The 13,821-nt window shown below is 49.7% G+C and overlaps 7 protein-coding genes across 7 annotated transcripts; 5 read left to right on the top strand and 2 right to left on the bottom strand.

Moving 5' to 3' along the window:
* Positions 1 to 513: 513 nt before the first annotated feature.
* Positions 514 to 2,239, bottom strand: BDV37DRAFT_293236 (flavin monoamine oxidase family protein; the record flags this gene model as incomplete). Its single annotated transcript, XM_032089365.1, has 5 exons — positions 514 to 762; positions 816 to 1,666; positions 1,730 to 1,876; positions 1,937 to 2,005; positions 2,053 to 2,239. 5 exons carry the CDS (start codon positions 2,237 to 2,239, stop codon positions 514 to 516), a joined length of 1,503 nt encoding a protein of 500 aa, XP_031942675.1.
* A 1,888-nt stretch (positions 2,240 to 4,127) lies between these two features.
* On the top strand, positions 4,128 to 4,862 carry BDV37DRAFT_282025 (GNAT family N-acetyltransferase; the record flags this gene model as incomplete). Its single annotated transcript, XM_032086944.1, has 1 exon — positions 4,128 to 4,862. One exon carries the CDS (start codon positions 4,128 to 4,130, stop codon positions 4,860 to 4,862), a length of 735 nt encoding a protein of 244 aa, XP_031942674.1.
* Positions 4,863 to 5,546: 684 nt separating this feature from the next.
* On the top strand, positions 5,547 to 7,022 carry BDV37DRAFT_293235 (putative MFS efflux transporter; the record flags this gene model as incomplete). Its single annotated transcript, XM_032089364.1, has 1 exon — positions 5,547 to 7,022. One exon carries the CDS (start codon positions 5,547 to 5,549, stop codon positions 7,020 to 7,022), a length of 1,476 nt encoding a protein of 491 aa, XP_031942673.1.
* Positions 7,023 to 7,246: 224 nt separating this feature from the next.
* Positions 7,247 to 8,509, top strand: BDV37DRAFT_293233 (alpha/beta hydrolase; the record flags this gene model as incomplete). Its single annotated transcript, XM_032089363.1, has 3 exons — positions 7,247 to 7,552; positions 7,602 to 7,854; positions 7,920 to 8,509. The coding sequence occupies exons 1-3, from the start codon at positions 7,337 to 7,339 to the stop codon at positions 8,507 to 8,509; spliced, it is 1,059 nt and encodes a 352-aa protein (XP_031942672.1). The 5' UTR covers positions 7,247 to 7,336.
* Positions 8,510 to 9,004: 495 nt separating this feature from the next.
* Positions 9,005 to 9,963, top strand: BDV37DRAFT_282022 (SDR family NAD(P)-dependent oxidoreductase; the record flags this gene model as incomplete). The annotated part of the gene is made up of 4 exons (XM_032086943.1): positions 9,005 to 9,069; positions 9,127 to 9,366; positions 9,426 to 9,724; positions 9,779 to 9,963. 4 exons carry the CDS (start codon positions 9,005 to 9,007, stop codon positions 9,961 to 9,963), a joined length of 789 nt encoding a protein of 262 aa, XP_031942671.1.
* Positions 9,964 to 10,329: 366 nt separating this feature from the next.
* Positions 10,330 to 10,758, bottom strand: BDV37DRAFT_282021 (uncharacterized protein; the record flags this gene model as incomplete). The annotated part of the gene is made up of 1 exon (XM_032086942.1): positions 10,330 to 10,758. The coding sequence occupies one exon, from the start codon at positions 10,756 to 10,758 to the stop codon at positions 10,330 to 10,332; it is 429 nt and encodes a 142-aa protein (XP_031942670.1).
* Positions 10,759 to 11,596: 838 nt separating this feature from the next.
* Positions 11,597 to 13,808, top strand: BDV37DRAFT_282020 (Zn(II)2Cys6 transcription factor; the record flags this gene model as incomplete). Its single annotated transcript, XM_032086941.1, has 5 exons — positions 11,597 to 12,092; positions 12,162 to 12,467; positions 12,524 to 12,801; positions 12,868 to 12,995; positions 13,049 to 13,808. The coding sequence occupies 5 exons, from the start codon at positions 11,597 to 11,599 to the stop codon at positions 13,806 to 13,808; spliced, it is 1,968 nt and encodes a 655-aa protein (XP_031942669.1).
* Positions 13,809 to 13,821: the final 13 nt, after the last annotated feature.

Below are 13,821 nucleotides of genomic sequence, written 5' to 3'. Positions count from 1 at the left end.
AGCAGTTGGATATCATGATGCCACGGTCATGGACCCCGCGGAGACGACGCCAACGGATCTCCGACATTTCCCCGACGCCCTAACTCCCTTGCCTATTCTGGGCAAACTGCCAGCAGCCGTGGGGCTTGAGAGTCAGGTGAGGGGGGCGGGGACATCTGCCGGCTTTCATAGTGCAGATGCGCTAACCGCTTTCGCTCTTTTAATAGCCGCGCTTATCGGCCTTATCAGTGGGGCTGGGCTAACTGTTTTTGGTTGGTGTGTTGGGACATGTATACTCCGGAGGAAGCCATCATGGAGAGAGTTTTGTATACGGTCAGCATAGGCTGTATGTAGAGTGGGTGAGGGGACATGGTGGAGTATTATTATACTACTTAGTGGATATCTTTCTATGAGATTAGAATGAGGTTTTACGCATGACGAGCGGTTCATTAATACTGTAATGCTATGATAGCTAGTATATCAGAAAGCAGGAAAGCTCTATCCTGTAGAGCGTCCATACTTATATCCGTACAACTACATTCTCGCTTTGACAAGCTTATTACGGACGCTCTTGAGTTCCCGGATAATCTGCAGTGCAGCCTGAGACCCCTGCTCGAGCGCACCGTCAATAGATGCCCGCCAACCATGGGCCCAGTCCGCAGAGGCAAAGAAAACCTGTCCATGGCGGCTCTGCAGCTCATCCTGATACTTTGACATGAACTCGGGACGCCACCATGCGGGACCACCTTGAGACCAGGGATCAGTGTTCCAGTTGTGGAAGACCTGTGCAGGGATTAGTAAACTGCAGGTATATCAACAGTGGATGAGGACAATACCATCTTTTCTACTTCCATAGGGTGTAGCTTTTGGAATGCATCAATGGCCTTCTCTGGATCCCGTTCAGGGACAAATACGTCTCGTTCATCCTTCCCAAAACCCACGATGTGCGCGTTGCCGCTGGGTGTGACTCCGTCCCCATAGCCGAACATCAGAAGATTTGGATACCGCATGCCGTTCCACGAGGTTAGGTCTGATCCTTTAACATCTGCGTGGATCTTGGTCATGTGGTTGACGTGTCCGATTGCAATCGCTTGCTGGCGTGTAGGAGAAAGAGGCGGAGTGAAAGAGATAGTGTGAAGCACGTTGAGTGGAATAGTGCTCACCACGCGGCGAGCTCGATATTGCTTACCTCCTGCTGTAATTACCTTTACTACGTTGGTCTCATCGATGACTGACTTGATCGGTGTCTGAAAGGCGTACTGCAGCCCGTTGTCCACGGCCTCCTCAAACATAGCACGAGCAAGGGCCGATTGGCCTTGACGGAGCTTGAATGTGGTCCAGATCGGGCCAAAGTTGTCCGGGCTGTATGACATCAACGCATGGGAGCGGATCATGTCCCACAGGCTTGAGTTCTCCATACTACCACCGGAGATGTGGAGCAGCAATGCGGTGAGGATTCCTGCCTCTTCGGGTGTCAACAAGTGCTTGATCTCTTCGAACCGGTCGCGACAGGAGATCTTGTCGTATCGTTTCACCTCAAGTCGATCGACCAGAATGTTATCGAGCTGGGCATGTGGTAATGGACAGATTGCGCGGCAGTTCTGTCCGTCCACGTTGACGAAGATATTCCACGCTCGCGCAGTGATTTCACCTGCTTCTTCGTGAGGAAGTTTTCTTGGGGTTGCCCCTGAATGGACGATTAGTTAAAAATATCCATGAGGTTTTCTAAGGTAGGTAAAGCTTGGTGTACCTGGAACGTTAATTGTGTAGTAGTCGTTGGCATGTTGTCGATCGTGGGTAAGGATCAGGTCTCTATCCAATTTATACCGCGTCATCTCTTGGAATAGATATGCCATATGGTGCGTTACCCATGTTCCTCCCATCTCGTATAGAAAGCCTTTGGAGAGTTAGCTATGCCACGAATGTAATCTAAAGGACTGGAGAGATAAATGCTTGCCATCAGACTCGACAGTATAGGTACGTCCACCGACACGATCGCGAGCCTCAAGCATCAAGACCGAGAGACCTGTAGCGCATTAGCCTAGATTTCTATACGACAGAATATTGACTTACCGCAGTCCGTCATATCACGGGCGGCCATCAGGCCACTATAGCCGGCCCCAATGACAATGGCATCGTAGATGTAGTCCACAGGAGCAGTTTGTCTCTCAGGAGGGTCCACAACACCTGCGCAATGGAGGTTGCCTTTCCGGACGCCAGTGCCCTTTCTCCATACATAACCATCCTGAGTTTTCTTCATCTTGTGTAGTGCTACCTTTTATTTCGTGGATAACAAGGCCACCGGGCACGAATGTTAAAAATAGAGAAAGCGATGGACTATATGCTTTGATATTTCCATAGGTAGAAACGATAGTGAGATTAAGTCCTACACCGCACTTTTATAAGTGAGCCCGTTTAGTCTGTGAATAGAAACATCCCAGAAAAGGAAATCAGTGGGTTGCTAGTCCATGTCAACGCGAAACATGTCTGGCATGATCAATATTAACGTTGATATTAAGTTAGAGCAGCCCTCGGCACACAGCCGTCAGTTCCGTGGGTACAGCCAACTACCTAGTTAGGAAGGTGAGTAGTATTATAAAGTCTTATTCTTACCCTGTCGGACAAGTTCAAGGCTGGGAGAGTCTGGTACTGTCTAATGCGGGTCGCTGTGACTATCTCTGCTCGTCGCAAGATAGTATGAGACGTAGTCGGGGTTGATTGGGTACGGTCTGTTCTCAATTTTTTTTACCTCTGATACAGTATAAATAGGACTAACTGCACGAGATTCACCAAGAATATATAGGGAGAATTTGGATCGATGTTGATTAGTCTGCTCCATGTGACTTCCTCACTACCCAACTGGACTAGGATATACTCTACCAAAGCCAAGAGAATAGACACTGGTTCCCAACGGATGCTCCACAGTCTGTCCAGGATCCAACGCACTAACACCTCTAATGCAGCCCTAAACGCCCACCCCGAACCTCCCGGCTTCAGAAATCACCAAGTGCGAATAATAATTTGGATCGGGTGTCTCCTAACTTGAACATTACTAGTCCCGTTACGACCGACAGAAGCCACCCGATGCCGTGGCAAGGAACAAAGGGCTCGGGGCTTATGGAACCGACAGGAATCTGGCCATCCTTAGCAGCATCTCCCGTGGTATCAGCACTGTTGTTCTCGAGCTGCATAGAAATGTGCTTGATCAAGCATACTTACTTAACTAGTTTCACATGGGACCCACTAGTGCTTCACTCCATCATCAGAATATCATACCTTATTTGAGTCTATTTGATATCTGTAGGCTTTCCAATATCAGCGAATGCTTTATGCTAAGCTGGTGATTTCAAACCCCGAAACTAGATCAGCCATCCACCGGACATGGAGAAAACTTCTACAAGTCTATTTTGTATTTCAAATGTTTTCACCGGATAATTGCGCTTGTGTTCCGGAGATGACATACCGTACTTGACTATGTTTCTTAGCTTTGATTTAAAGGAGGCACGCTGGCAATATCCAGTATACTACTAGATTATAAAGATTTCTGGTCCTAGGGCGACGAGCAAGAGCGATGGCAACCACACCTGACCAGTAATATTTTCATGCATTTTTTGTGGTTTCTCTATCATACGAGATGAGTTATCATTTTTTTCCTTTGGCGAACAGTCGCTGAAAACTTGCGTTGCTGAGACCAGAAGAAAAGAAGTGGAGATGCGCCGTCCAACGACATCTCGGATGCTGTAGCTCGGCAACTGCCGGTCACCTTGCGTAGAAACCACATATAAGGGAGACTATAGATGGAACCAATAAAGTCGACACGCCTAGAGGGATTCCAAGAAGTTTACCCATATTTGAGAATATACTGAAATGTTGACATACGCCATGATAGCTACAGTGCGTAGATCAAGGCATCAAGCCAAGCATGCCAAGCAGACTCGCTTAAAGGTCCATCTCGGCTACCAAACCATTAGTTAGATTAGATTATTTAACCAACTCCTTGAGTTATATAATTTGTAAGCCCATTAGATCTTGCCACGGTAAGCAGACCGACCTCAACATATTCCAAAGAACTCCACCAACACCAAGCACATCATCATAAACCCGGCAGTACCACAAACGACCAGAACACCTCGAACACGCAGTCCAACATGACCCAAATTCGCGTGGAGCCCGTCACAGACCCGGCGGACTTCAGCCGATTCTTTGAGCTGGCTGCCCTCACCTTCGGTCATCAGGTCCACGATGGGGTCTGGTGCGCCATGAACCCTGGCTGGGACACGCCCGAGGGCCATGCGAGCGGAAGTGCCCGTCTTGCGGCGCGCTGGTCCGCCACCACCAAAGACCGGCATGGCAACCCCAACACCATCTTTCTCAAGGCCGTCATCGACGGTGGTTCGGATGAGGGAAAGATTGTCGGCGCGGCTATCTGGGAGCAGGCTTCAATGGTGGACGGGTACGGCCAGGCGCCGGCACCCGATATCGGCAGTGCGCTAGACCTGGAAGCCCTGTACCCAAATCAGCCGGACGAACAGCGGTATCTCCGGCAGGTAGACCTCTCACTGCGCCGGCGCCGCTTGGAAGTCATCCGGGAGATTGCGACGAGCGCGTCCCCGGCGGTGATGGCGTTGGACTTATGTGTAGTCGACCCAGCGTGCCAGCGACTTGGAATCGCTACGAAACTGGTAGAATGGGGCCTCCGGGAGGCCAAGGCTCGCGGCGGACTGGAGGCTGTGCTGGAAGGGTCGAGCATGGGGCGGCATGTTTACCGGAAGCTTGGGTTTGAGCAAGAAGGGGGCGAGTTCCGTTACGACGTGGACGATCAATTTCGGGATCGTGAGCAGCCGTCGAATGTATTTATGCGTACCGGTAGACCGGCAGTATGACGAGCTCTACTGCCTGGGAGTTTTTTCAGCAGAGGCATATGAAGAGGCTTGGGTCTTCAAGCTTGTCATTCTTCTTAACCCAGCCAAGTATAAAAGAATAAAGGAAGTCCACTAGACGTTTCTAGGAACATTCGAAAGTATTGCTGATTCAGGCTTCAAAAGAAATCATTGTATGGCACTGGTTATACTAGCACGACCAGTCAAAGCTGCTGTAATTACTTCGGAGAAATAGGGAAACGGCTTTCCACCAAACATTCTTCTGCCTGGGGGTTAGCGCATACCTCATCCTAAAGAATGTACCAGTAGTCCAAAGCACAAGAAATGCGAGTCTTAGCCGAAGCTGTAATATTGAACTCTGTTTGAGTGGTGTTTAATCATGGAGTGTAATATAAAACTAGACTTACTAGCACTTGTTTTATACTTTGGTAATAAGCTAATGGATCCACCGCTTTGCCCGATCCCCAATTTAACCCCATAGACGCAGTGTACGTCCGTGGTTTTGTGGATCAAATGCTTGTTGATTTGTAATCGTGACTGTGAGGCGAGATACTGATTTCCTTATGTCGAATAGTCATTGATGCCTTAACATCTCCTCATTCTAGCTTGTAGCAACCCTTGATATACGATTGCTTCACAAGATTCTGTATTGTCGCTCTCCTTCCACGCTTTTGTTTACTTACCATGATGCCAAACAAGACCGCCAACACACCTCTGTATGGGCAAGCATCTCCGCGAGTTCCGAGTCCCGCATTATTCCCACGGTATGATGCTTCGAAATCGCTGTCGAGTCACGAATTAAATGAAATTGCGCCAGCCAAAAGCAGATCTCAGCCAGGTAGAAACAGGCGAGACGATGGATCGAAACAACATGGCGATTCTGGAGAGCAAACAAATGATGACGGGCCGCAAACGACGGAGCGGGCAACGAACCAGACACTCCCACAGGAGAAGGCCAATTGGCAACTAGTCAGTGCATGTCTCATGAACTTTGGCAATGGAATGAACGATAGTGCGCCTGGTGCCTTGATCCCATATCTCGAGAAAGACTACCACATCGGATATGCCATTGTTTCACTGATTTTCATCGCCAACGCCGTCGGATTTATCCTTGCCGCTCCTTTGACTCACACGATTAAGGCCAAAGTAGGTCATTGTAGAAGCTATGCACTGTCTATGGGCCTCGTCACTGTGAGCTATATAGCGATTGTCTGTCACCCACCCTTTGCTGTCGTCGTAGCTGCTTTTCTTCTTCTCGGCTTTGGAATGGCCATGAGCATAGCCATGAACAACGTGTTCTGCGCAAATCTTCACAACTCCACCACTGCACTGGGCTGCTTTTCTGGAGCCTATGGCATCGGTGGAGTTATCTCACCATTGTTTGCCACAGCCATGGTGTCTCACGACATTCGTTGGGCATACTTCTACACCATCACATTGGCTGTTTCTGTGGCCAACCTGTTGCTCTCAAGCTTCGCATTTTGGGATTACGATGAGAATGCCACTATGGTCTCCCAAAGGGCACCCGGCTCAGCAATTCCTCACATGACCAGTAATAATGATCATTCACAGGGTCGATTGCAGATGCTAAAAAAGGGGATTCAAGATCGCACGACGATACTAGGATCACTGTTCATCTTCGCCTATCAAGGTGCCGAAGTCTCCGTTTCAGGCTGGATAGTCTCATTTCTCATCAACTACCGGGGTGGGGATTCTCGAAGCGTCGGCTATGTGAGTGCCGGCTTTTGGGCTGGGATCACTCTTGGGCGATTTCTGATCGTGTATCCCGCCCACCGAATTGGAGAGAAAATTGTCGTCGGGTTGTTAGTAGCCGGGGCGATTGCCTTTCAACTCATGACCTGGCTAATCCCAAATATTATCGGCGAGGCCGTGGCTGTGGCGGTCCTCGGCTTGTTGTTGGGTCCCTTATACCCATGCTCTACAGCGGTGTTCGCGAAACTCTTATCTCGGCAGATGCAACTTGTAAGCCTGAGCTTCATCAGTGCTCTTGGGAGTAGTGGTGGGGCTATTTTTCCTTTCCTAACTGGCATTCTTGCACAGCAGGTGGGCACAATGGTGCTACATCCCATTTGTCTTGTGTTGTATGCGGCGATGCTCATCACTTGGTGCTCCTTACCGAAGATCTCGAAGCGATCGGAGTAAAATTGCCTATATAACATAAGCCAGTATGATGTGCTCATCCGTTGATATATGATACTTATTCCAATCTGGGCAAGGAACGATGCGTACGAGGATACTAACTAGTAATGTGGAGCAAAAAGAAGCTCCAGTATTTTTTCCTTCCAAATCGGGAAATACAAACCCCACCTATTTGATTAGATATCTTCGATATTGGTGTGGTAAGACATCACTACAATCTGTCTCATATGTACCGTGAGAGGCGGGATCCGCATCATTTCCAATATCGCAGATAATTTACTTCCAGTGTATGGGCTCAAAGGAAATAAGAAACAGCCATGCCAACCACACCCTTCTTTGATTTACTGAACGCGCTCGACTCAATCAACAACGCAGAAAAATATTCTGCTTTCCATACTGTTAACGCTACATATAAGACATCCAGAGATGAGAATTCCCACATCACAGCTGACATACTCATTCCGCGTACTTTGCGGGATACCCAATATCAAGGGCCACGGCCGGTGATCGTGCGAATCCATGGAGGTTTTCTTGTACGGTATGATGGAGACTATCTTCGAACCAAGGCTAAACTGTTGACAGGTAACGGGATCAAGTTTGTACCCACCGTGGTTCAGCAACTGGATCCTGGGATATGCCTTAATAAACAACGCCATCATCATCTCCCCAAACTATAGGCTTCTCCCCGAAGTGACTGGAAGAGATATCCTAGACGATATGAACGACTTTTGGCACTGGCTCCACAGCGGATCAGTAGATCCCATTATCTGGGGAGCTGGATACCAAGGTGTAACGCTGGACCAAGATTCACTCTTGGTGGTCGGGGAAAGTGCTGGTACAAGATATTCCCTTTGCGCTTTTCTCTTGGCTTTGATTGCGGATCTGACATCCATGATTTAGGAGGCTACCTAGCCATTCAACTGGCAATTACCTACCCGTCTGAAATCCGCGGGGTCGTTGCAGCGTATCCCATGGTGGATTTACGATCCAAATTCTACACAGAGACGTACTCCAAGCCAATTGTCGGAGTGCCCAATGTCCCAGTCAGCTTGCTCGACGATCACCTTGCCATGATGGCAACCAGGAAACAGGGCCGAATTGAATGGGTTACAGCAGCTGATCCGCCAGATCGGCTGGAATTGGCATTTTCTATGGTTCAGAACGGCAAATTTCTAGATTTCTTCGGATCGAAAGATAGAGGGCTCTTTCCGATGGAGAGACTCCAGGATCGAATCCTGGCAGGAGAGAGGGTCCAGTTACCACCAATGTTTATCTTTCATGGGCAACAGGATTCGGCAGTTCCGGTAGATAGTTCAAAGGCATTTGTGCGGTTTTTGAGGGAGAAGGTACCACATGCCCGTGTTATGTTTTACACCCAAGACGGGGACCATGGGTTTGATGTCGATGCAACATTGGAAACTCCGTGGCTGAAGGATGGGTTGCAGAGGATTTCGAAGGTGTGGTTGGAATCATGTAGCTCTAATCTCTGATATGGTTACTCCTTGTAATGATTTTTTCCTTGTACCTACAATGCAAAAAATAGTATAATCCAGACATTGTACGCAAGAGGGCGCTTTTGTTCTTCCCCGTTTACCCTAGTCCATCTTCTCATGTGGAGTATGACGAGACAGTCTAAGGCAAAATTCTGATCAACATAGCAGATACTCCTTATCCCTTGAAGCCTTCCTAATTAATTGATATCCGAAGTTTTCCCTCCAAGCGAGAAGTTGGGCCAGTTCCCTGATTCGGCAAAGCCCTCAGCTTCCCGATTCAGTAATGTCGTTAACCCATTGATATCACTTTTTGCAGAAGCTTCTGGATCCCCTCATTGATGCGGGGTTGACAGTGGTATCGGAACTTGATATGGAACTGATAAGAGAGATATATAGCAGCTACGATATTCTTCACTGTTCACAATCTCTGTACTTCCTATACAATCATTCCAAGCTTCTCACAGCAGTTCCTATTCTCACCATCACATCAAAATGGTCACTGATTTCTCTGGAGTATCCCTAAAGGGCAAGACTGCCATTGTCACAGGAGCCTCTCGGTGAGGAATAAATGGGATTCCCAATTGCATGGACCTTACTCTAACAATACCATATAGCGGTCTCGGAGCTGGCATTGCCCTCCTGCTCGCCAAGCGCGGGGCCAATGTCGTCGTCAACTACGTCTCCGACGGCAGTGCGAAGCGTGCCCAGGAGGTCGTAGACCAGATCAACAACCAGATCGGCACGAAGGCCATCCTGTGCCGTGCGGACGTCAGCAAGCTAGAGGAAATCCCTTTGCTGGTTGACGCGGCGCTGAAGATTAGTGAAACCGGCAAGATCGAGATCCTGATTCATAAGTTCGTCATTCTATTCCCTCGCCTTGTTTTCCATGTGCTAACATGTTGGCCGATAAAAGTGCCGCCCAAGGTCTGGAAGCAAACCTCCTCGATACCAGCCCGGAATTCTACGAGACACACTTCAACTGCAATGTTCGCGGCCCGATCTTCCTGACCAAGGCTGTCGTCCCGCATATCGCCAAGGGCGGCAGGATTGTGTTTATCTCGTCTGCTGGTGCGCGCCTGGGTGTCGCGGGCCAGACTGTCTACGCGGCTACCAAGGCCGCGGATGAGGCGTTGGTGCGTGTCTGGGCGAAGGAGCTCGGTCAGTCGCATAATATCACGGTGAACTGCGTGAACCCTGGTCCGATTGCTACTGGTACGTACTGTGTTGGGATTGGCCGTTCTTCATATTAATACTATCGTCCTGCAGATCAATGGTTCCAAAGTGATGAGCAGTTCCTGAAGGACATGCAGCCGTTGATTGAGTCGACTCCGGCTGCGGCGAGGGTAGGAGAGGTGGATGATATTGCGCCTCTGGTGGCATTCCTTTGCAGTGATGACGCTCGCTGGACTACGGGAGCATGCCTGTCAGCGAATGGTGGTCTCTACAATTAGTTCAGTTTATGTTTTAGAGTAGTTGGTAGTCATAGCACCAATTTCAATACGTTTCAATATGCTCTGAGCGAGTATATAGCCTCTACCACTCTGATGACACTGATGTGTACCATTCCGCATAACTATAGTGACTCAATCCAGTAAAACCAGAACCTGGCTCAACTAGTTTGTAAAATCAGCAAGATGAAGACTCAAGCCTCACAATTGAACCACTACCACGAGTAACCCAAGCCTCCTCCCCCCCAGACAACATTTCTACGTAACTACCTCACAACATCAACAAATACAAGACGAGATAACAACCACTCAAACTCATCCATAACATCAAATCCAACCACCCAGAAACCCAAAAGCATAAACACATCCCTAACAATCATGATAAACAATCCCCTCAGCCGCAATCTCCGCCCTCATCCCCTTCACATTTATCTCCTTGACGATCACCGTACACCAAGTCGGCGTGTGCCCCGGAACCATCCTCCGAAACACATCCTGCATAACCTTCTCATCCTCCACATGGACAAGATAGCTAGTGAAACGATAGCCCTGGGCCAGTCCCTGGCTCACTCCGGCATTCTTCAATGCGGCATCGAGACAGGCGAAGATGGCTTCGAATTCTGCTTCTGCTGTTTCACGGACCAAATTGCCCGTTTTGAGGTCCAGTCCGATGTGGCCAGTGGTGAAGACGAGAGAGCTGGTGGGAGATACGGGCACGGTGGCTGTTGTGGCGAGGGAGGCCGGCTTTAGGCAGTCGCCTACTGGGCCGGGGAGGTTTTGGTATGTGGTCTCTGGCATGGTATCTCTGATAGTAGGAACTTTGGGGTGTTGAATGGGGGGATCAATGTTAACTAGGGTTTGGGTATGTAGGCCTACTGTGTATGTATTTAAAAATGCACAGATCTATCTATCTAATACGGTGATACTGTCTGAAGTGATTTGCCGCGAATGAAGGCAACTTGATGCAGTTCAATTACCTAAAATGGAAAAAGAAAATAGTTTTCCAATGCCAGAAGATCGAGCGGATATCAAAAAAACGATTTTAATCATACCAGTCTACAGCAAGGGCACACTTAGGGCCACTGGTTTGATGCAGCAAGCTGACTGGCTGCGGATACCCACTTCCCTATTTGGGTAAAATAGCCAGCAGCGTTGAGGTGGGCTCAGACTCAACTGTCGCCCGGTAAAGCACCAATGCTTGGTCGCTGAGACATTATCCGGCGCTTCTCTGGGTCAAGCTATGAGATCCACTTCTACGCTAGGTAACTGTAAAAGATTAATCGATGTACCTGCAGCGCTAGCCGACGGAGCGAGGTTTCCCCATTTATCCAGCCCTGATGCATATCTCCCTACGCCCGCGTCAGATGATACCGCTTGGCTATGCGCCAGGAGACTAGTTAGAATCGTAATTTGAAGCTTTCCGTGGCCCCGCTGTGGGGAGGACGTAGAGTCTGCAGTCTGGATAACAGGCTATTTTGAGTTATACAGCGTAAAAATTGTCCTGACGCTAGCGAGGAGAGTATATACGTCGACCGCGGTCGTCAAATAACAATACTTAATCGGCAAAACTGCTTCTGCCTTCCATTTCCTTACAACTTCTCAGCGGCCAAATCTCCCGGACAGGAAATTCCCTGGCATGGCTACCCAAGTTGGCAAGAGAACCAACTCCTTGGCCTTCGCCCGTTCTGACTGCCATACGTGTGCATCAAGGGGTCAGAAATGTGACCGCCAGCGACCACAATGCACTACCTGCATCAGTCACGGTCGTAAATGTGGTGGTTTTGCAACACCCCTGTCGTGGGATCATCGACGGACGCGCAACCGGGGCCTAGCCAGCCAAGATGATTCCGGGGAGGATGCAGCCGTCACAACTCCCAAGATAGGAAATGGCCAGATAGGCAAAGACCCTCCTCGGCATTTTAAGTTTGTACTGGGTGGGAAACGAGATCGGAAACGCCGGAAAGTGGTGCCATCACGAAATACGGCGCGTGCGGAGGTCGAGGCAAAGGCCGTCAATCCCCCACAACCGGTGGATGTGGTCGATGGCGATGTTTCTCCCCGCGGTGATGATGAACCATCGTTTGATCTGGTCGCTCTTGCGCAACCGGAGCATCTGTTTGATCCCTCTGATTGTATGGTTGGCCATTTCCCAATGTCCACGTCACATCACGGCTCGTATCTACGATGCTAACGGATTCTAGCTTTCTATCAGCATGATACTATTGATATACCCACTCCACAAGACTATTTTGCGTCTTTACTACAAACCGACTCATCTGCTTTCCCCCTTGAGACCCCGTGTATGATGGAGCGTACATCAGGGGAGGTCTCCGGCTTTGGGTTAGGTGACGCATTCCAGGAAGGCCTGTCCTTTATTTCCTCGGATATGGGCCCTGTGGAGGGATTGGTGTCAACATTACGCGCACCCACTCTGGAATCCATAAGTGGAGCTGCGCCGGGCCCAAACCAGCCTTTAGGGAATCAGCATGAGGCATTGCTGCAAATGTGTATGGTGTGGGTCCTTGAAAGCTATGAGTGTTGTGGTCTGACGACATGTTCACAGATGATACGGAATTCTGTGTCCTCCCCCTGACATCCGATACAGCGCTGAACCCCTTCCGCTGTCGAGAGCCGTTGTCCCAAGGTTCAAGGCTCTTGTTCCATTCCATCCTGGCGCTGTGCTGCCGGCATCTCAGCCAGATTACCGGAACACCATCCTCGGAAGAGCGAGAGCACCGTAACCAGGCGTTTAAGCTCCTCGAGAATGCACTCCAAAGTGACCAGCTCGCAAGGAAAGGTTTGACGCTGCTGGATCCACTCTTGGTTCTCTTCACACTGGATGTAAGTTAACTGACCCTTGGGTATCCTTATCGGCGCTGAATACAAAACTGACTCATGAGTCCTCAGTGTACCCTCTCTGCGTCCGGGCGATGGTCCACCTATTTAACTCGAGCACATTCCATCCTCGAAGCATGTGGCGGTCCATCAGCCCTTGATAATGCGCGCATTCGAGCCCAAGTAGCCATGATTTTGTGGTAAGCGGACACCATGCACACAACTAATGTACTCTACCTAACAAAGCAACCAGGTGGGACGCAACCTTGGCTCTAATCTCCCGCCAAGGGACAGTCTTCTCCCAGCCCTACCTCGACCACCTCATCCGCGCCGAGAAGAAAGACCGATGGTCATTCTACGACCTCACCGGCTGTCCAAGCGACCTGGTAGCTGTCATCTTCAAGCTAGCAGAACTGGCCCATCAAAGCACAATCGCCTCCACCATGGAATGGCTCACATTTAACATAACCCCTATTGTGCAGATCGAAGAACAACTTCGGTCCTGGACACACCCTTCCTTCGCCGCACCTTCATACAGCCAGACCAGTCCTAGCGGTGATGACGGTACTCGCACCCTTCCACTCGACGAAGACAGGTTTCACGCACACCAAGACCGCCATCATTGCGCCGAGGCATGGCGTCACGCCCTCCTGCTCTATATCGAGCGGATTTTCAGGTGGGATCGAAACCAGATCCGGCCGTTGTCTATCCCTTGTCTGGCGAGATTAACTCTCAACCATGTGCGGTGTTGTAGACGCACTTCGCAGACCCAGAAACAGTTACTGTTGCCTGTTTTCTTGGCCGGTAGCGAGACTGGGGATGAGGAGATGCGGGATCTGGCTAGGGGCTATTGTCGCTGGTGGGGAGAGCGCAGTAGATATAATATGTTTCATTCGGTGCCGGCGTTGCTGGAGGATATCTGGGGTGGGGAGAAATGGTGGGGAGATGTCGTCGATGAGAAGACTAAAGGCGCGTCGGCCGAGGGGTCTAATGTGCAGTTTCTTTTTGGGTAGCTTCTATAGGAAC

This window comes from Aspergillus pseudonomiae (genome assembly GCF_009193645.1).
Source record: "Aspergillus pseudonomiae strain CBS 119388 unplaced genomic scaffold BDV37scaffold_24, whole genome shotgun sequence".
Taxonomy (NCBI): Eukaryota; Fungi; Ascomycota; class Eurotiomycetes; order Eurotiales; family Aspergillaceae; genus Aspergillus; species Aspergillus pseudonomiae.
The sequence above is the reverse complement of the archived record's forward strand: the minus strand, read 5'-3'. Positions and strand labels throughout refer to the sequence as shown.